Source organism: Scyliorhinus canicula, chromosome 1, assembly GCF_902713615.1.
Source record: "Scyliorhinus canicula chromosome 1, sScyCan1.1, whole genome shotgun sequence".
Lineage (NCBI taxonomy): Eukaryota > Metazoa > Chordata > Chondrichthyes > Carcharhiniformes > Scyliorhinidae > Scyliorhinus > Scyliorhinus canicula.
The window spans coordinates 186,657,561-186,677,883 of record NC_052146.1 but is presented as its reverse complement, the minus strand read 5'-3'; the positions used below and the strand labels follow the sequence as shown (position 1 = coordinate 186,677,883).

At 47.0% G+C, this 20,323-nt stretch overlaps 1 protein-coding gene across 2 annotated transcripts in view; it reads right to left on the bottom strand.

Moving 5' to 3' along the window:
- The window catches only part of abhd12 (abhydrolase domain containing 12, lysophospholipase), a 138,600-nt gene that overhangs the window by 15,452 nt on the left and 102,825 nt on the right, over positions 1–20,323 (bottom strand). For both annotated transcript variants that reach the window (XM_038804684.1, XM_038804694.1), the window contains exon 10: positions 13,702–13,784. In XM_038804684.1, the coding sequence (XP_038660612.1) occupies positions 13,702–13,784 (83 nt within the window). The remainder of the gene's footprint in view (positions 1–13,701; positions 13,785–20,323) is intronic.

Genomic DNA, 20,323 nt, shown 5'->3' with positions numbered 1-20,323 from the left:
TCCACCATGGACCCCATCTGCAACAACCACAGGTTTAGTCTCACAATAATGGATGCCACTTTCAAAAGATGGAGACAGGACGAGGGGACTCGACAGTTGGGACATGGTTGATAGAGTAGCGACCCTGGGGGAACTCACAGAGAGGTTCCAGTTACCAAGAGGAAACGTCCCGAGATACATTCAGGTTAAAAACCTCCTCCGCAAAGAAACAGCGACGATCCCCAGATACCTGGACACACGTTAGTAGAAGAGCAGTTGGACGCGGGTGACCTAGGAAAGGGAAACTGTGCAGACATGTACGGGTGAACGCTGGAGGAGGCACGATCCCCCCTGGACAAAACAAGGAAAAAGTGAGAGGAGTAGGGGAGGAATCTGGATCGAAGCACTGCACAGGGCGAACATCACTTCCACATGTGCAGGGCTGAGCCTAACACAGCTATAGGTGGTGCACAGAGTGCACCTCCCCAGAACCCGAATGAGGAGGTTCTTCCGCGTGGTGGAGGACAAATGTGAATGGTGCCAGGGAGGCCCGGACAACTACACCAACATGTTCTGGGTACCCCAGATTTGTCAGGTACTGGACAACCTTCTGTGAGGCCATCTCGAGGGTTGTGGGAGTGAGGGTGGTGCCGTGCCTGAGAGTGGCAGTCTTCGGGGTATCAGATCAGCCAGAGCCCTTCATGAGGAGGGGGCCCAATACCCTAGTCTTTGCCTCCCTGATCGCCCACGAAGAATCCTGCTCGATTGGCGATTGGCAGCACCACTTAAGGCTTGCAGACTGGTTGGCCAACCTATCGAATTTCCTAGACTGGAGAAAATAAAATTCAGCATCCATGGGTTGGAAGAAGGCTTCCACAGGATGTGGATGCTGTTCACCAAATTGTTCCAAGACATGTTCGTAGCCAGCAACCAGGAGAGCAGAGGACACACGGGCGAGCAACAGGACAGAGAGGAAAAGGGAAAGAGGGTGGGGGCAAAGTCACGCAAAAAGAACGCAGGGAACAAGAGGGAGACAAAGCCACAAGGGCAAGGTCTGAGGGCAAGCTAAGGCCCAAACCAAACTGCAAATAAACACTTGTAAGTATGTGCTTTGGGCATATTGGGGAATCACTCCCTGACTAAAGTGGGGGGTCACAGCTAGTTATAGTTAAGGTACCTGCTTGTAAATACATGTGTTGGTTTTGGCACGGTTTTGTAATTTATAAATGTTTGGATATAAAATATGAATACACAATAAAATCATTAAAAATAAACCCGCTGAGACTTTCCAGCACCGTCTGTTTTATTCCACCCACGGATGATCCTGGTGACTTTGCCAGCGGATCACTCATCACCTCTACCCTCCAGCATGTCTGCTCGTTTGAACAAGGCCCTTACCATCCATAAACTTAGTTTGGAATACTGCATTGACAACCTGAGGGTGACTGCATTGATGGAAGCCTGGCTGAGGCGTAATGACACCTTTCCCCTTAATGAAGCCTCTGCGCCTAGCTATATCTTCCACCACTTACTCAGTTGGAGGTCTTTTGGCTCAGTAGGTAACAACCCTGCTTTTGAGCCAGAAGTTCCAGGTTAAAGCCCCACTCTAGGAGTGTTCTTGACATGGTTCAACAGGCTGATAATCAACTTGCTAATCCTTCCAATACCTCCCCACTATTCTCCAAAAGGGATAAAGTTTGTGTGCAAATACAAAACTTACCCCACCAAGAACATTGTATTGACAGTCTGACCACCTACTGCTCTGGCACTTTCTCCTCCTTCGGACATTTTACCTTTCTCCAGATTCTTCACCTCTTCCCAAAAATCATTGTTCTTTACCTCCCTCCCAAACATCACCGTTTTCTAATCCAGATATATTCATTGCTTTCTTCTCTCAGCCTTACACAAAATGATTTTTCTCATCTTTGTGATTCCACCCTCCATCTAAACTCTGTCATCTCCTCGGAGCTCACTGCCCTCTTACTCCCTCCATGTGAACTCCCAAACCCATATCCACAGCCAGCCACCTGACCTTGCCATCTCAAGTGGTCTTGCTGGTTCCACCATATGAATAACAGATAAAGCCATCTCTGATCACTTCCCACCAACTCCACTTCCTTTCGTAACTGTCCCTGGAAACAACTATCCCACATTTCACTCACAACTGTGCGTTCAAAATCCCAACTTCCAAGCCCTTCACTCACCACAACATTTCTGCAGCTACTTATTTGCTCAACCACACCCTCTTTTCCAGCTTTGATACCCACGCCTCAATAAAACCATTAGTCTCCCTCACCATGGCTGATCCTCCTGGTACAGTCCACCTTCTGCTCCGTCAAGTCCAAGGGACACAGACTTGAAAGGATATGGTGGACAAATAGTTTAGCCATCCACTGCCAGAACTGATTGGACCACATGCAGCACTAACTAGAATCCCTACAGTGCTGAAGGAGGCCATTTGGCCGATTGAGTCTGCACGGACCCTCTGAAAAAGCACACAACCAAGGGCCAGGCCCCACCTTATCCCCGTAACCCCATTTAATCACTTGGACACCAAGGGGCAATTTAACATGGCCAACCCGCCTAACCTAACTTGGACTATGGGAGGAAACCAGAGGAAACCCATGCAGACATGAGGAGGAAACCCATGCAGACACGAGGAGAAAGTGCAAACTCCACACAGGAGGCCAGAAATGAATCTGGATCCCTGGCGCTGTGAGGCAACAGTGCTAACGACAATGCCACCATATTGCCCCTTGTTCCTAGTCTTGCTCTCGTCTGTTAAAACTACTACCTATTCCAGGATCATCCCGGATTGCATAATTAACCCGGTTTCTTTTCTCCAATGAAAAGCATCCTTTTAAAATCCTCTCCCCATCCCCTCAGCCCTCGAGAGATCATGGACTTCTTTGTAACGAAGATTGAGATGATTCAATCAGCTGCCTCTGCCACGTCCCTCCCTTCCACTATCCCACTCGGCCAAACCTCCTCTAAACGTTAACCCTGCCCAAGCCCGGAACTTGCATCTTTCCCCAGTTTCTCTTCTATCTCCCCATATGTCCTCTGAACATATCTTGTCCATGAAACCTGCCCCTTCAACCTTATTCCCTATAAACTGTGGACCAAATTCCCCATGTTAACGCTGGTTATTATTAATGTTGGTGTCCCTCTCCAGGTATTATTCCTCTCTCCTTTAAATGTACCATTATAACTCCTCTCCTCAAAAAAAAACCCTTGACCTCAACATCCTTTTTTAAAAATAGATTTTTATTCAAATTTTAACATTTTAACAATTAAACATAGAAAACACTTAACATTTACAAAATAAAACCAACCCAAAACAAAACAAAACTCCAGCCCCCTCCTCCCCTCCCCTCCCCCCAAGCAGTTAGCGGCAACCAGCTCCCCAAAATGCAATACAAACAAACCCCATCTCTTGTGGAACCCCTCACTCGCTCCCCTCAGAACAAATTTCATCTTCTCCAAATACAAGAACTCCATTAAATCCCCCAGCCACACTGAGGCACAGGGTGGAGATACTGACCTCCACCCCAACTGAACCCACTTTCAAGCGATCAGCGAGGGGAAGGCTAAAACATCTGCCCCCACTCCCATCTGCAACTCCAGCAAATCCAACACCCCGAATATGGTCCCAGGAGATTGGGCTTTAAATCCACATGCAAGATGGCTGACATGATGCTGAAGAACAATTCCCAAAACCTCTCCAATTTCAGGCAGGATCAGAACATATGTACACGATTGGTTGGGACCCTTCCACACCGCTCACAAATATCCTTCACCCCCTCAAACAACCAGCTGATGCTCAACTTCATCAGCTGCACCCTGTGAACTACCTTTATCTGTATCAACCCCATCCTCGCACATGAGGTTGAGGCACCCTCCGCAGCAGCTCCCAGAACAGCCCCATCTCCAGCGGCATCCTCAACTCCTTTTCCCACTTGGCCTTAATCCCCTCCAGAGATGCCGCATCCTCCTCCAAAATCGCCGAGACGAACCCTTCCTCCAACCCCATCACCAATACTCCCTCCAGTGACGAGGAGGGCCACCGGAAAGGTCAGACAGACCTTTTTCACAAAATCACGCACCTGCATGTACCTGAAACCCTCCCTCGTAGAATCCCAAACTTCACCCATAACTCCTCCCGACTTGCAAACTGCCCTTCTAGGAACAGATCCTTTATTTCAACCACTCCTCGCTTCTCCCAACGCCAAAAATCTCGCATCCATTCCCTCAGGCTCAAACCCATGGTTCCCTCAAATCGACATGAACTTGGACCCGGCACCCAACTTTCAGCCTTTCAGCATGGCCACTATCATGGACTCTCCGAATATCTCCCTGGGGCAAACTGTGGCGACGTCGCTGCCAACACCCGCAACATTGACCCCTTACAAAACTTGCCTCCGTCTTCACCCACAAAGCCTCCGTCTCCCTACTCCAACCCTGCACCTTCTCAGCGTTTGCTGCCCAGTAATAGTATAACAAGTCTGGAAGGGCCAAGCCCCGGCAACAGTATCTCTCTCTGCAGCCCTGACCTCTTAATCCTTGCTACCTTATCCACCCACACAATCAGCTTCTGCACCGCCATAGAAAACATTTTCGGCAAAAAAAACAGCAGGCACTGGAACAAGATTTAAAAAACCGCAGCAAAATGTCCATCATGACCGCCTGCACCCGGCCTGCCAACAATAGGGGAAGGCTATCCCACCTCAGCACATCCGCCTTAACCCAGCCCACCAAACGTGTAAAGGTCAACTTGCAGAGCTGAGCCCAGTCCCGAAGCACTCGCACTCCCAGACACCGAAAGTGTCTGTCACACACACACACACACACACAACAACCCCTGCTTCCACTCCTGGAGAAGATACCACAAAAACACTCACTTTTTCCAAAATTTAATTTGTGGCATGAAAAAGTCCCAAATCAGTCCCATTATATCCCCCACTGACGAGCCTGGATTGGAGAGATACAACAGATCATTGGCATACAGGGATACCCTATGATCCACCCCTCCCTCCCTATCCTCCTCCATTTATCTGAGCACCTCATGCAATGGACAAGTGCTAACGTGAACAGAAGGGGTGGGACATGGGGCACCCCTGCCTGTTTCCCCTGTGCAGTTAGCACAGGACGAGTAGTGAATGAAACTGAGGCTTTAATAAGCTAAACAGGAAGCCTCCTGGCCACTGATCCCGAACTGGGGCAGGGCCGGAGGTCAGCCACCTTCATACCGAGCCCGAGGGGAGGTGGAGCCATCAGGCAGTGGTTTACCACAACATGTAGTACAGTAACAGTTTACCACAATACATGCAATACACTAACAGTGGTTTACCACAAGTACCCCAAATTTATCTTGTCTGTAGGCACACATGCCATCGGGTCCTTATACAACAGTTTCACCCAAGCCACAAACGTAGGCCCAATCCCAAACTTCCACAACACCACAAAAAAAAGCTCCACTCCACACGATCAAACGCTTTCTCTGCATCCAGCGCCACAACCACCTCCAACTCCTTCCCTTCCACCGGAGAAAGGGCCCATTCAACAGACGCTGCACATTAGACGATAAATGTCTACCCTTCAGAAACCCCGCCTGCTCTTCCCCAATCAGTTCGGGATGCACTCCTCCAACCTGAGCACCAACACCTTTGTCAGAATCTTGGCATCCACATTCAATAACGATATTGGCCTATACGGCCCAGTCTCTACTGGGTCCTTATCCATTTTCAGCAGCAGAGAAATGGATGCCTGACCCATTGTCTCCAGCAGTTCCCCCTTTGCATCTTCGAACATCTCCACCAGCAGCGGCGCTAACCTATCCAGAAACTTAAAATTCCACTGGGAAACCATCTGGCCCCGATGCCTTACCGGTCTGCATCTCCCCTATTGCCGCCCACACCTCCTCCATTCCCACAGGCTCCGACAATTCTGACCTTTCCTCCTCTCCACCTTAGGGTTCTCTAACCGCCCCAGAAACTCCATCATGTCTGACTCATCCTCCAGAGGCTCTGACTTAGAGAGATTCTTATTTTCAATATAAATGTAGCGTGCCCAATTCATTTTTTCCAATTAAGGGGCAATTTTAGCATGGCCAATCCACCTACCCTGCACATCTTTGGGTTGTGGGGGCGAATGCAAACACGGGGAGAATGTGCAAACTCCACACGGACAGTGACCCAGAGCGGGGAGCGAAACTGGTACCTTGGCGCCGTGAGACAGCAGTGCTAACCACTGCACCACCTTGCTGCCCTTTATAGAGATTCTTATCAAACTTTTCAAGCACCTTATTCACCTGCTCTGGGGCCTCCACCAACTGGCCTATCCTGCCCTGGACCCAAACAATGTCTCTTACCACCGCCTTTCGGCGGAGCTTGCCTGCCAACAAGCGGTTGGCTTTCTGCCCATACTCATATACAACTCCCTTTGCCCACCTTGATTGCTGAATCACCTTACCCCTGGACAGACAGAAGGTCAAGCCTCGCCTGCAGCTCCTGCCTCCTCACCAGTATATCCGGAGTCGGATCCTCCGCATACTTTCCTCTATCAACCATTGCTCCTCCTCTCACTACTGCTTTCAACACTTCCCACATCACTGACGGCGACACCACCCGAGTCCTATTAAACCTCACATTGTCCTCAATCACCCTTCCCATTTTGGCGCAAATGTTTGGGTCGGCCAACAACCCCATGTCCAACCTCCAGGCAGGCCGCTATGCCGTCCCTTCTCCAGGATCACATCCACCCAATGTGGAGCATGGTCCAAGATAACAGTCGCAGAATATTCTGCCATCCTCATCCCTGCCAACAGTGCCTTTCCCGTAACAAAAACGTCAATCTTCGAATACACAATGTGTACTGGCAAATACTCCTTCGCCCACGGGTGCAGAAACCTCCACAGGTGCACCCCTCTCCCTCAAACGCAGCAAACACCTTCACTCCCCATGCGAATGTGGCCCAAACCTATCTACCTTTGGATTCAGCACTGTAATCACCCCCCCCCCCCCCTCCCCCGCACCCCAGTATTAACTGGTGCTTATCAAAATTTGGTGTGGCACCCAACATCATCTTCTAAAATTATACATTGACCCAATTTGGGGCGTATACGCTAACCAGCACCCCCAACCTCCCCTCCAAAGCACCCATTACTATTACGTACCTACCCCCCTGGCCAGCCATGTCCTTCTCAATCTGGAACCTCACCCTCTTACCCACCAGTATCGCTACTTCCTGGGCCCTGCTATCAAAGCCAGAGTGGAAGACCAGACTTACCCAACACTTCCGTAGCCTCACCTGGTCCTTCACCCTCACAGATGGGTCTCTTGCAACAGCACCAAGTCGGCTTTCAAACTCTTCAAATGTGAGAAAACTCTAGCTCGCTTCACCGGTCCTCCCCAATCATCGCACATTCCACGTCACCAACCGGACCGGGGTTCTCACACGTCTCCCCCCACACCCCTCCTGTCAGTCATAAAGTCATAACCACTACTCCTGGCCTCGCTCAGAAAGCAGGACTCAGCCCTACCCCTAGTCACCACCAGCCACCCGCCCCTCCCCTTCCCAGAAATTCTCAGCCACTTCCTCTCAAAACTACCTCACCCAATACCACCCCCCTCCCGTTCAATAGCCAACTTCAATGGCTGAGGAACTGAACATATTTTTTGGAGTCGATCTTCACAGAGGAAGACACAAATAACATGCCAGTGATTGATAGCAATGAGGCTATGACAGGTGAGGACCTTGAGAGGATTGTTATCACTAAGGAGGTAGTGATGGGCAAGCTAATGGGGCTAAAGGTAGACAAGTCTCCTGGCCCTGATGGAATGCATCCCAGAGTGCTAAAAGAGATGGCTAGGGAAATTGCAGATGCACTAGTGATAATTTCCCAAAGTTCACTAGACTCTGGGGTGTTCCCGACGGATTGGAAATTAGCAAACGTGACACCACTGTTTAAAAAAGGAGGCAGGCAGAAAGCGGGTAATTATAGGCCAGTGAGCTTAACTTCGGTAGTAGGGAAGATGCTGGAATCTATCATCAAGGAAGAAATAGCAAGGCATCTGGATGGAAATTGTCCCATTGGGCAGATGCAGCATGGGTTCATAAAGGGCAGGTCGTGCCTAACTAATTTAGTGGAATATTTTGAAAACGTTACCAGTGCGGTAGATAACGGGGAGCCAATGGATGTAGTATATCTGGATTTCCAGAAAGCCTTTGGCAAGCTGCCACACAAAAGGTTGCTGCATAAGATAAAGATGCATGGCATTAAGGGTAAAGTAGTAGCATGGATAGAGGATTGGTTAATTAATAGAAAGCAAAGAGTGGGGATTAATGGGTGTTTCTCTGGTTGGCAATCAGTAGCTAGTGGTGTCCCTCAGGGATCAGTGTTGGGCCCACAATTGTCCACAATTTACATAGATGATTTGGAGTTGGGGACCAAGGGCAATGTGTCCAAGTTTGCAGACGACACTAAGATGAGTGGTAAAGCAAAAAGTGCAGAGGATACTGGAAGTCTGCAGAGGGATTTGGATAGGTTAAGTGAATGGGCTAGAGTCTGGCAGATGGAATACAATGTTGACAAATGTGAGGTTATCTATTTGGGTAGGAATAACAGCAAAAGGGATTATTATTTAAATGGCAAAAATATTAAAACATGCTGCTGTGCAGAGAGACCTGGGTATGCTAGTGCATGAGTCGCAAAAAGTTGGTTTACAGGTGATTAAGAAGGCAAATGGAATTTTGTCCTTCATTGCTAGAGGGATGGAGTTTAAGACAAGGGAGGTTATGCTGCAATTGTATAAGGTGTTAGTGCGGCCACACCTGGAGTATTGTGTTCAGCTTTGGTCTCCTTACCTGAGAAAGGACGTACTGGGTGTGCAGAGGAGATTCACTAGGTTAATCCCAGAGCTGAAGGGATTATGAGGAGAGGTTGAGTAGACTGGGACTGTACTCGTTGGAATTTAGAAGGATGAGGGGGGATCTTATAGAAACATTTAAAATTATGAAGGGAATAGATAGGATAGATGCGGACAGGTTGTTTCCACTGGCGGGTGAAAGCAGAACTAGGGGACATAGCCTCAAAATAAGGGGAAGTAGATTTAGGACTGAGTTTAGGAGGAACTTCTTCACCCAAAGGGTTGTGAATCTATGGAATTCCTTGCCCAGTGAAGCAGTAGAGGCTCCTTCATTAAATGTTTTTAAGATAATGATAGTTTTTTGAAGAATAAAGTGATTAAGGGTTATGGTGTTCGGGCCGGAAAGTGGAGCCGAGTCCACAAAAGATCAACCATGGTCTTATTGAATGGTGGAGCAGGCTCGAGGGGCCAGATGGCCTACTCCTGCTCCTAGTTCTTATGTTCTTATCTGCTAGCACGGTGGCCCCTGCTGGAGCCCCCTCCCCCACATAGTAAAAACAAACCAACACCCTAGCCCCCCACATCCAAACCTTCCAAACTCCCAACACAATAATCCCTCAAACCGAAAAGGAACAAATCCCAACCGATACAGCCCAAACCATCCCTTCCCAAACACTACTTAACAAACAAACAAGACAGAAAACGGCAACAATGCCAAAAACAGAAAGTAGAAGGAAAAAGCAGAACACTGACAAAGTCCAAACTTATTTCAGTCCCAGTCCTTCAGCTTTCACAAACACCTTCGCCTCCTCCAAGAACAACCTTTGGAGTTATGTGCAACTCTCAGCTTTGCCAAGTAGACCACCCCAAACCTCACATTGCTTTTATACAATGCCGCCCGTTTATACAATGCCGCCTTCGTCTGACCAAAGGCCACCTGTCTTCTCGCCAGCTCCATTGTCAGATCCTGGTACATACGAATACGACCGTCTTCCCACCTCACTTCTCGGATCAGCTTGGCCTAACTCAGCACCTTCACCTGATAGCTGTGGAAACAGACTATCACAGCCCTTGGTGGCTCATTCGCCTTTGGTTTCGGCCGAAGCAACCGATGGGCCCTATCCAAATCATAGAGGGGTGCTCCTCCTCCTCTATCAACTTAGCGAACATCTCCACAAAGTACTCTGTAGGTCTCCGACCCCTCCAACCCCTCAGGCAGTCTCACGATCCTTAGATTCTGCCTTTGTGACCTGTTCTCCAAGTCCTCCACTTTGGCTTCAGCCCTTTGTTACTTTCCGCCACTCTCCGCAGCTCCACACCCATCAAGGTCAACTGGTCGCTGTGCTGCGACAACGCCTCCTCCACCCCCTTCAACACCTCTCCTTGCTCAGGCTTAGCCACTGTAATGGGCATGGCCCCTCTCAGCTAGCTTGCTCCCACCACCTTTCCTCCTGCTGAACTCGACGGAAGACGTTTGTTCGCCCCATTTGTTAATGTATTTTTTTTCTCGGATTTCGAAAACCTTTAATTTGCCTTAAGCTTTACCCGGACTGATCATATATAAAATGCTCACCAAAAACTGGGTACCCAGGGCAAAAACAAATAGGCTCTAGCAGGAGCCACCAACCATGCGTCCTCCACCTAAATGCCACCACCGGAGGTCCCCCTGACCTCTCAATCCTTGCAAACTACCAACCCATTTTTGTTTTTTATTTATTCATGGATGTGGGTGCTGTTAATAAAGCCAGCATTGTTTGCTCATCTCTTATTGTTTTTGAACGGAGTGGCTTGCTAAGGCATTTCAGAGGGCAGTTATGATCACATGGAGGTCAAACCAGGTAGGGATGGCAGATTTCCCATGCTAAAGGGCATTAGTGAACAACATTTTTTTTGTAAAATGGCCCAACTTCACTCCAGGTCAAGCAACGGCTTGAATTTAAAATTCTCATCCTAGTTTGCAATTCCTTCCCCGACCTCATCCTTTCTTATCTCTAAGCTCCCCCAGCCCCAGAACCCTGAGAGATATCCGCACTCATCGAATTCAGGTCTACTAAGCAGCTCTACTTGCTCCACCAATGGCGGCTGCACTTTCAGATGTCTGGGATCAGAGCTCTGGAATGCTCCCCTTCCCTACACCACTCCGCCTCTCTACTGCAGTTCCTCCTTTCAGACATTCCTTAGAATCTATCTCTTTGACAAAACCTTTGGTCAACTGACTAAACATCGCTCAGCAGTGTCTTCTTTTATTATATTAAAGACACCATATTAATACAAGTTGTTTATTTGTTATTTGTATTGTTTTGCCTATTGTCGTTGACTGACATACTGGCTTTCCGAACAAGTTACCATTCTTTTAGAATAAAGAGTACAAAACTAGCAAGTTGCATGTGTCTCTATGGAAAATGTGCATTATGAAAACTGATATAAAAAAAAAATAAGTGTCCATGCCAAGGAGGGGCAAGTGATGGTTAGTTTTTCTCTTTTCCTCAAGATGGGTTGCTTTGTGAAATCATGTGGTCTTAAACTAATGGGAATTGAACTCATTTCCAACAGTCACAGAATTTTGTCTTTCATAGCTTTAAATTGAGGGGAGATAGATATAGGACAGATGTCAGAGGTAGGTTCTTTACTCAGAGAGTAGTAAGGGCGTGGAATGCCCTGCCTGCAACAGCAGTGGACTCGCCAACACTAAACGCATTCAAATGGTCATTGGATAGGCATATGGACGATAAGGGAATAGTGTAGAGGGACTTTAGAGGGGTTTCACAGGACGGCGCAACATCGAGGGCCGAAGGGCCTGTACTGCGCTGTAATGTTCTATGTTCTATGATTAGCTCTGCAACCTTATGTTGCACTGTCAAATGGGCTATGTTCCGAGTTTGCTCATACATAAAACTATACATTTTAAAGAGTCAGATCAGACACTGCAGGATGAATGGCCTTTCCCATTTCACTCTTAACACCATGCCTCACCACCCTTACCCCTGCCGCCCAATTCACCGCCCCCTCACCCCACTGCCCAGTTTTGTCCTATGACATGGTGTTATTTTTCATTTTCTCTCAAATTCCCTTCTCTCCTGAGAAATGTTTGAAGAGACTCTCTGTATCTTACTCAGTGTTAGTCATGGCTCAGTACAGCTCCAGTCGTGACTCATCCGAGTCAGAGGTCGTGATTCAAAGCTTTGCAATTTAGTAAAGCAGTGTGGGAGTGCGGCACCGTCTTTCAGATGAGATGTTAAGCCATGGCCCTCTCTGTCCTCCCAAGCAAATGTAAAGGTTCCCACAGCACTATTTCAAAGGTATGCAGGGGAGTTCCCCCTCATGTCCCCACCATAAATCAATCCTCAACCAGCATCCCTGCACAGATTATCTGGACAGGGATGTTTGTGGAACCTTTCTGTGTCCAAATGAGCTGCTGCCTCTCCCCCACATTACAACAGTGACCACGCTGAAGAACGTTTGGACATTGAGGTTTTAAACGGTCAAATGAATACAAGTCTTTCTTTCTCCATCAAGGAGTGAGCCTCAGCATTGAGAGCAGCAGGATATTTCCCAATGACAATCATATTCTCATTCAATCCCAGCGGTGGCCACTGGATATTTATCAGGCTTGAAAACATGGCCAAATTCCCCTTCCTAAACACAGGCACTCGCGCTAACTCCCGACAGAGATCTTCTTCCTCAGCAGTGTTCAGAAATCTGTTAGGTTCAGCTGTTCAGTGAGCACCATCACTCACTGAGCTTTCAAGTCAAGCCTGCTCGTGCTTATTTTTACATTTAAACTGCAGAACCGATTCCAAAGAGACTCCTGTGAGTGGGGCCATGTCAAGCGAAATATCCTGTCAGACGCCTCTTTGCACTTTTATCATCTCAACGGTCCTCCAAAAAAAACTGTGTTTCACGTTATGTGATGATGAATGATAAAAACAACAGTGCCAATGAAATGGCTAATGCAGGAGGTGCATCATTTATTGGAGCAGTTTTTATATATGGATGGAAAATATATACCAAGCAAAAAAAATTATGAGGAGGCAGCATTAAAACTCCTTTGATCAGGTAAATCCCAGGGGCACTGCTGATGTTTGGCAAGGTGATAACTGGTCAACTCCAAACTAAAAAAAGATTCACTCAAGAACATTTGCTATCGAAGAATGTGGATAGAAATGATTACTGACCCTTGAAGCTTCAGAGATGTCTCATTGATTTTTGTATATTGTTGCTTAAAAATTCATATAATTAAATGAATGTTCAAACCTGAAAAACTTGACAGGCAAAAATTTCAAACAAGGTTTTTAGCATAATTATTAAAAAACATTTAATTTACATAAATGAGAACAAATTACATGCACTTGGAAAATATAATTTACTGAGCAATCGGGTTAAATCAACAGCCAGAGTGGCTGGAATATTGTGCAATCAGCAACTGGCTTCAAGTGGATGCAAAAGAAAAAACGATCTGTATTTATACAGGATATTTCATATCCTCAGGATGCCCCTAGCAACTTTACAGGAAACAAAGTGCAGTCATTGTCATGTAGGACAAGAGTAGCCAATTTGGACGTAGCAAGGTCTTACAAACAGCAATTGGGTGATGGGAATATTTATGTCCACCCGAGGGGACAGAAGAGCCTCAGTTTAATTTCTTGGCCAAAAAACAGTACTTCTGACAGTACAGCACTCTCTTAGTACCACACTAGAAAGCATCGACACTGCAGCACATCTGTTAAAATCGGTCTGATTATTATGGGGCGGTCACAGGAAATATATTTATATAAATTCCACAGTGGAACAAATAGCATTTTTTATTTAGAAAAACAACAAAACTTTGAAGTGCTCTTAAAAATAATTGACTTACTTCTCATCACTTGGGAATATAATACCACTCTCGGTGATTGGATCTAGGAAGAACCAGTCAAAGCCGGGTAGGTACCTATAGATCTGAAACATCAACAATTAAGTCAGAATCTTGCACTGCAATCTCGGAATGTCCCACCACCTGCAGACACAGATCAATGCTTCAACACAGTAAAGTTCCAGATGACCACAGGTTCTTTTCCCCTTTGAGGGGGGGATAGCTGACTGGTTGCGATTTAACCTGAGGATCAACACACCTCAAACTTGCTCCTCGCTTGAGAAGGCAGGGCCTTCCTGAATAACCTCAGCCGGTACGGGATTTGAACCCACGCTGCTGGCCTTGCTCTGCATCACAAACAAGCTGTCCAGACAACTGAGCTAAACCGGCCTTCCAACATAGTGCAGGGCATGTCAAACTCAAAGGACAACGAAAATACATTGATTGGTTTTTAAAAATGGAAGCTATGACTCTGCCATTGTCAAAATAATACCCCCCCCCCTTGAAGAATCAGTAGATTTAAACATTTTTCTTAGAAATTCAGAGTACCCAATTATTTTTTTGGGTTGTGGGGTTGAGACCCGCACAGACACGGGGAGAATGTGCAAACTCTGCATGGACAGTGACCCAGGGCCAGGATCAAACCTGTAGATTTAAACATGCCAAGTTTCAAACAAATTTGCTCAGAGGAACACTATCAGTTCTTTTCTAGTTTTTCTTTCTCCATCAGTACCTTCCCTCCTACTTCATTTTTCTCCCCTCATCTCCTCGGTCTCATCTTATGGTATTCTCTATTTACCTGCTGTCCAATTTCTTCTTATTTTTCTGCACCGTAATAATAATAATCACTTATTGTCACAAGTAGGCTTCAATGAAGTTACTGTGAAAGTCCCTAGTCGCCACATTCCGGCGTCTGTTCGGGGAGGCTGGTACGGGAATTGAACCCGCGTTGCTGGCCTTATTCTGAATTGCAAGCCAGCTGTTTAGCCCACTATGCTAAACCAGCCCCATTTTGTAGAGGTTGATTGTCACAATGAGTCCTGTTTATTCATGACTATTAGGATACTAGGAGGAAAACTAGATAGATCTTGGTCTTTATTACCTAGAAATCCCCATGTTCCTTTGTCAACTTTGCTCTGCTCCCCCGTAATTGTATTCCTGTATCCTAGCTTTTGAAAAGCCCACCTCTTCCTTTTCCTGGGTCTCAGGGGCTACCAAATCCCTCTTCCTACTTGTGTTCGGACTACTCCACAATTAAATTTTATTTCTGCAGGACTCAAACAAGTCCCAAGCGGAAAACAAGGCACTTGAGCTCAAAGTTGATGCTTCAGGGGGAAATGCGGAGGAGAATGAGGCTGGAAAGTTTACTGTGCAAAATTATACTTTTCACCACAAAACATTTGTATAATAATTTACATACATGAGATCAGGTGTATTCACATGTAAAATGTAATCCATTGAGCAATCAGTTTAAATCAGAATCTGCTGAAATATTCGGTGAACAGCAAGTGACTCAAGATAAATATAAATATCTTTCCATCATTATTAAGACACAGCACTGCAGCATATGAAAGCATTTGCGGCAGGAGAAAACAGCCAGGGCACTGAGGAACAGAGGACAGGCTGGGGAATTAATAATAATAATTGCTTATTGTCACAAGTAGGCTTCAATTAAGTTACTGCGACAAGCCCCTAGTCGCCACATTCTGGCTCCTGTTCGGGGAGGCTGGTACGGAAATTGAACCAGCGCTGCTGGCCTTGTTTTGCATTACAAGCCAGCTATTTAGCCTACTGTGCTAAACCAGCCCCTATGGAGCAACAGTCTGCAGATGATGATGATGAAGATAACAGTCAAAAGTTGTTGAACTATGCATGTGATTAGCTTCCCCTCAACACGTGCATGGTGGAAATCAATAAGAATAAAGAGCTTGCATTTCGATTACACCATGACAGATCTCAAAACATCTCAAGAACTTCAGAAACAAGGGGTGACTTTGAAAAGGAACGACTGATGCTATGCAGGTAAATGCAGCAGCTGGCAATGATTGCTGGGCTTGCCAGCAACGCTCGCCTCCCAAGAACAATTTTTTTTTACATGCCACTTTGTAAGCCTTTATGGGAATACTGGTTAAAGGAGGACCACAAAGATTCCAGATGCAGTGGCGAGATATCCATGTGGGGGGCTCAGAGGGAGGGTGGTTGAATGAGGATCATTGAATCAGGGAACAGACTTCTTCTGGAGGCTGCTAGCATTGTCCCTCTGGGTCGCTAACATCCTGGTGAAGATAGGTGGGCTGGAGAGTTCCAAGAATGTGCTGGACTGGTATTTAGATATGCCGATAGCAAGTGGACAGCTGGCCTACCCGGTGACCCAGAGGGGAACATACTTATGCATAGTTAATGAGGTTCCATGCACTGAATCTGGAGCTATTCTGGTCGGCAGGTCAGGCACCATCTATCACTGCACTGAGTCTCAAAGTGGGAGAATTCCACCAACGAATTCAGCAAGAACACAGCTACAGGGAGATTACGGACATGACATTTCAACCACGTAGTAAAAGGCAAATTTTTAGTTATTTTTGCATATCATACAAAACTGGAAAGCTAGTTACATCATTTTCTTTCATCTCCTCCCATTTTGCCTGGGGCAGCCACAGTGCAGGCTGCATCCACATCTCCTCCCATCAGTCACCCTTATCCCACCAATCCTACTGCTTTTAACTCTCAGAACTGCATCTTTTCATCTCGTCTTGAGTCTGCTTCTTCTTCTTCTTCTTCCTGGTAAACCCATAACCATCACTCACATCACCCTGTTCCCTCTCTCTCGCTATGCAACAAATTACCGTACCGTTTCAATCTCTTCTCAGCTCCCACAATCTTCACTGACCTAGCTCCATAGTTATAATAAATCATGACTGCCACTTCCGGTGGCAGCCATAGGGTGAGTGGTCGCACATTTGGCAGGTCCCGCTGGAGCTGTTTTTGTCGGTCCTTTTCCCCCGTTTGCTGGGCAAATGTTTTGGTAGAAAAAGGTATAGCTCCACTGGTTGTCGGTGGATGGATCTGCAGACCAGAAGTGAATCGAGAAGGAAGGAGTTGTTGGAGCAAGAGATTCTCCGTGCGTCACAGGTGAAGATGGCGGAGGGTAAAGGGTCGGTCCTACCAGCCCAATGCTCTACAAAGCAGCTGGTGGACTTCTTGAATGAGCAGCTCAGCCAGCAGAGGAGGGAAGCCCAAGAGAATCTGGCTAAGGTGGTAGAACTGCTAAAAGCGAGGATCGATCGGGTAGAGCAGAGGCTGGAGACCAAGAGCCAGGCGATACAGATACAGAATTACATAGATGATTTGGAGTTGGGGACCAAGGGCAATGTGTCCAAGTTTGCGGATGACACTAAGATGTGTGGTAAAGCGAAAAGTGCAGAGGATACTGGAAGTCTGCAGAGGGATTTGGATAGGTTAAGTGAATGGGCTAGGGTCTGGCAGATGGAATACAATGTTGACAAATGTGAGGTTATCCATTTTGGTAGGAATAACAGCAAACGGGATTATTATTTAAACGATAAAATATTAAAGCATGCTGCTGTGCAGAGAGACCTGGGTGTGTTAGTGCATGAGTCACAGAAGGTTGGTTTACAAGTGCAACAGGTGATTAAGAAGGCAAATGGAAGGTTATGTTGCAATTGTATAAGGTGTTAGTCCGGCCACACCTGGAGTATTGTGTTCAGTTTTGGTCTCCTTACTTGAGAAAGGACGTACTGGCGCTGGAGGGTGTGCAGAGGAGATTCACTAGGTTAATCCCAGAGCTGAAGGGGTTGGATTATGAGGAGAGGTTGAGTAGACTGGGACTGTACTCGTTGGAATTTAGAAGGATGAGGGGGGATCTTATAGAAACATTTAAAATTATGAAGGGAATAGATAGGATAGATGCGGGCAGGTTGTTTCCACTGGCGGGTGACAGCAGAACTAGGGGACATAGCCTCAAAATAAGGAGAAGTAGATTTAGGACTGAGTTTAGGAGGAACTTCTTCACCCAAAGGGTTGTGAATCTATGGAATTCCTTGCCCAGTGAAGCAGTTGAGGCTCCTTCATTACATGTTTTTAAGGTAAAGATAGATAGTTTTTTGAAGAATAAAGGGATTAAGGGTTATGGTGTTCGGGCCGGAAAGTGGAGCTGAGTCCACAAAAGATCAGCCATGATCTAATTGAATGGCGGAGCAGGCTCGAGGGGCCAGATGGCCTACTCCTGCTCCTAGTTCTTATGAAGGAGGCAGTGGGGCAGCACGAGGAGCAGCGTACCTCGTTGGCGACCAAGATTGGAATGATGTGGGAGACCCAGAAGTGGCTGAAGGAGAAAGTGGAGGATCTGGAGAACAGCACCCAGAGCCAAAATTTAAGAATTGTTCAGATGCATCGAAGGAGCAGATGCTGGCTCACATGTAGCCAAGGTGCTGGAGCAGCTGATAGGGGAGGGGGCCTTCGACCGACCTCTAGAGGTCGGCTGGAAGCAAAGAGCGTTGATGAGGAAGCCGCAGGTGAACGAGCCGCCAAGGGTGATGGTGGTGAGGTTACATCGATTCCTTGACAAGGAGAAGATTTTGGGGTGGGCCGGGCAAATGAAGAGGTGCACCTGGCAAATGAGAGTAGATCCTGTCTCAAAGAATTCTCTCCAGTAATTTCCCTACCACTGACGTAAGGCTCACCGGCCTGTAGTTCCCTGGATTATCCTTGCTACCCTTCTTAAACAAAGGAACAAAATTGGCTATTCTCCAGTCCTCCAGGACATCACCTGAAGACAGTGAGGATCGAAATATTTCTGTCAAGGCCTCAGCAATTTCCTCTCTAGCCTCCTTCAGTATTCTGGGGTAAATCCCATCCGGCCCTGGGGACTTATCTACCTTAATATTTTTCAAGACGCCCAACACCTCGTCTTTTTGGATCTCGATGTGACCCAGACAATCTGCACACCCTTCTGCAGACTCGACATTCACCAATTCCTTCTCTTTGGTGAATACTGATGCAAAGTATTCATTTAGTACCTCGCCCATTTCCTCTGGCTCCACACATAGATTCCCTTGCCTAGCCTTCAGTGGGCCAACCCTTTCCCTGGCTACCCTCGCTTTTTATGTATGTGTAAAAAGCCGTGGGATTTTTCTTAACCCTATTTGCCAATGACATTTTGTGACCTCTTCTAGCCCTTCTGACTCCTTGCTTAAGTTCCTTCCTACTTTCCTGATACTCCACACAGGCTTTGTCTGTTTCCAGCCTTCTAGCCCTGACAAATGCCTCCTTTTTCTTTTTGACAAGGCCTACAATATCTCTCGTTATCCAAGGTTCCCAAAATTTGACGTATTTATCCTTCTTCCGCACAGGAACATGCCGGTCCTGAATTCCTTTCAACTGACATTTGAAAGCCTCCCACTTAGAGGGGGATGGGAGTGTTGTTTTGTTTAAGGGAGGGGAAGAAGTGGGGGGACTGCTGACAAAGGTGAGGCTCCTGTGGCGCAGTCAGAAAGGAGATGGTGACAGTGGGCATGCGAAGGTCGGCCTGGGGGGGGGGGTCGCTTGAAACGGGCCAGGGGCTGGCCAAAGAAGGGATATGGTTGATCGGCAGGGGAGGAGGGTTGGAGTGCCCCCCCAACCAGGCTGGTCACATGGAATGTGAGAGGGCTGAATGGGCCAGTGTCATGTGGGAGTACCTTTAAGGAATGGGTGTTTATCCGTGATGTCAGAGTGTGGGTGGAGCTGGGCTGTTTGTCAGCTTTTAGTTTGGCTTTGAGGAAAAGCTTGGGTGTGTGTGTGTTTTTTTGGTTTTGTTTTATGTTGGAGCTGAAGCCAGCCAAAGAAGGTGTAATTTCAATCTCTCTGCCATCTAAAGACTATCACTAGATCATTTGGTGAATTCAGATAATTGTTCTCAGTAGAGAATTTAAACCTGATGTGCTTCTATAAAAAGGTTCTTTTGTCTTATGGATGTTAAAAGTAAAGTTTAAGTATTCCTTAGAATATTGTATTCTTTGGGGGTTGTATTTGAATTGATGGTTGCAAAGGTGTTCACTGTAGGTTTTAAAAAGATTAACTGAATTCATAGAATAAACATTATTTTGCTTTAAAAAGTACTGTTAGATGTCTGCTGTACCACACCTGTAGAGTGGGCCATGTGCTCCCATACCACAATCTATTAAAGCTTGTGGGTCAGGTGAACTCCACGATGCACTTTGGGGTTCTCTAAACTCTGGCCCATAACACCAGTCAAACTGTCGCATGTGTTTGTGCATCAGAGGAGCTTTAGTACGATCATTGAGCCAAGTTTGGGCTGGTCAAGTCCACAGCCAGGGAGGGTATTGCGGTGGCAAAGGAGCTAAAGGGGTTCATAGGAGTGCATGGAGGGGTAGACCCATGGAGGTTTGGGAGGCTGAGGGCAAAGGATTTTTCATATTTCTCCCACATGCACAGGGTGTACTTGCGGATTGATTACTTTGTGGTGGATAAGACGCTGCTGGTGGGAGTGGTTGAGTTGGGGTACTCGGCGATTGTGGCCTCGGACTACGTACTGCACTGGGTGGACTTGCAGTTGGACCAGGGAGTGCGGGGGGGCCCAGTCCGCCACAGTGGAGGCTGGATGTGG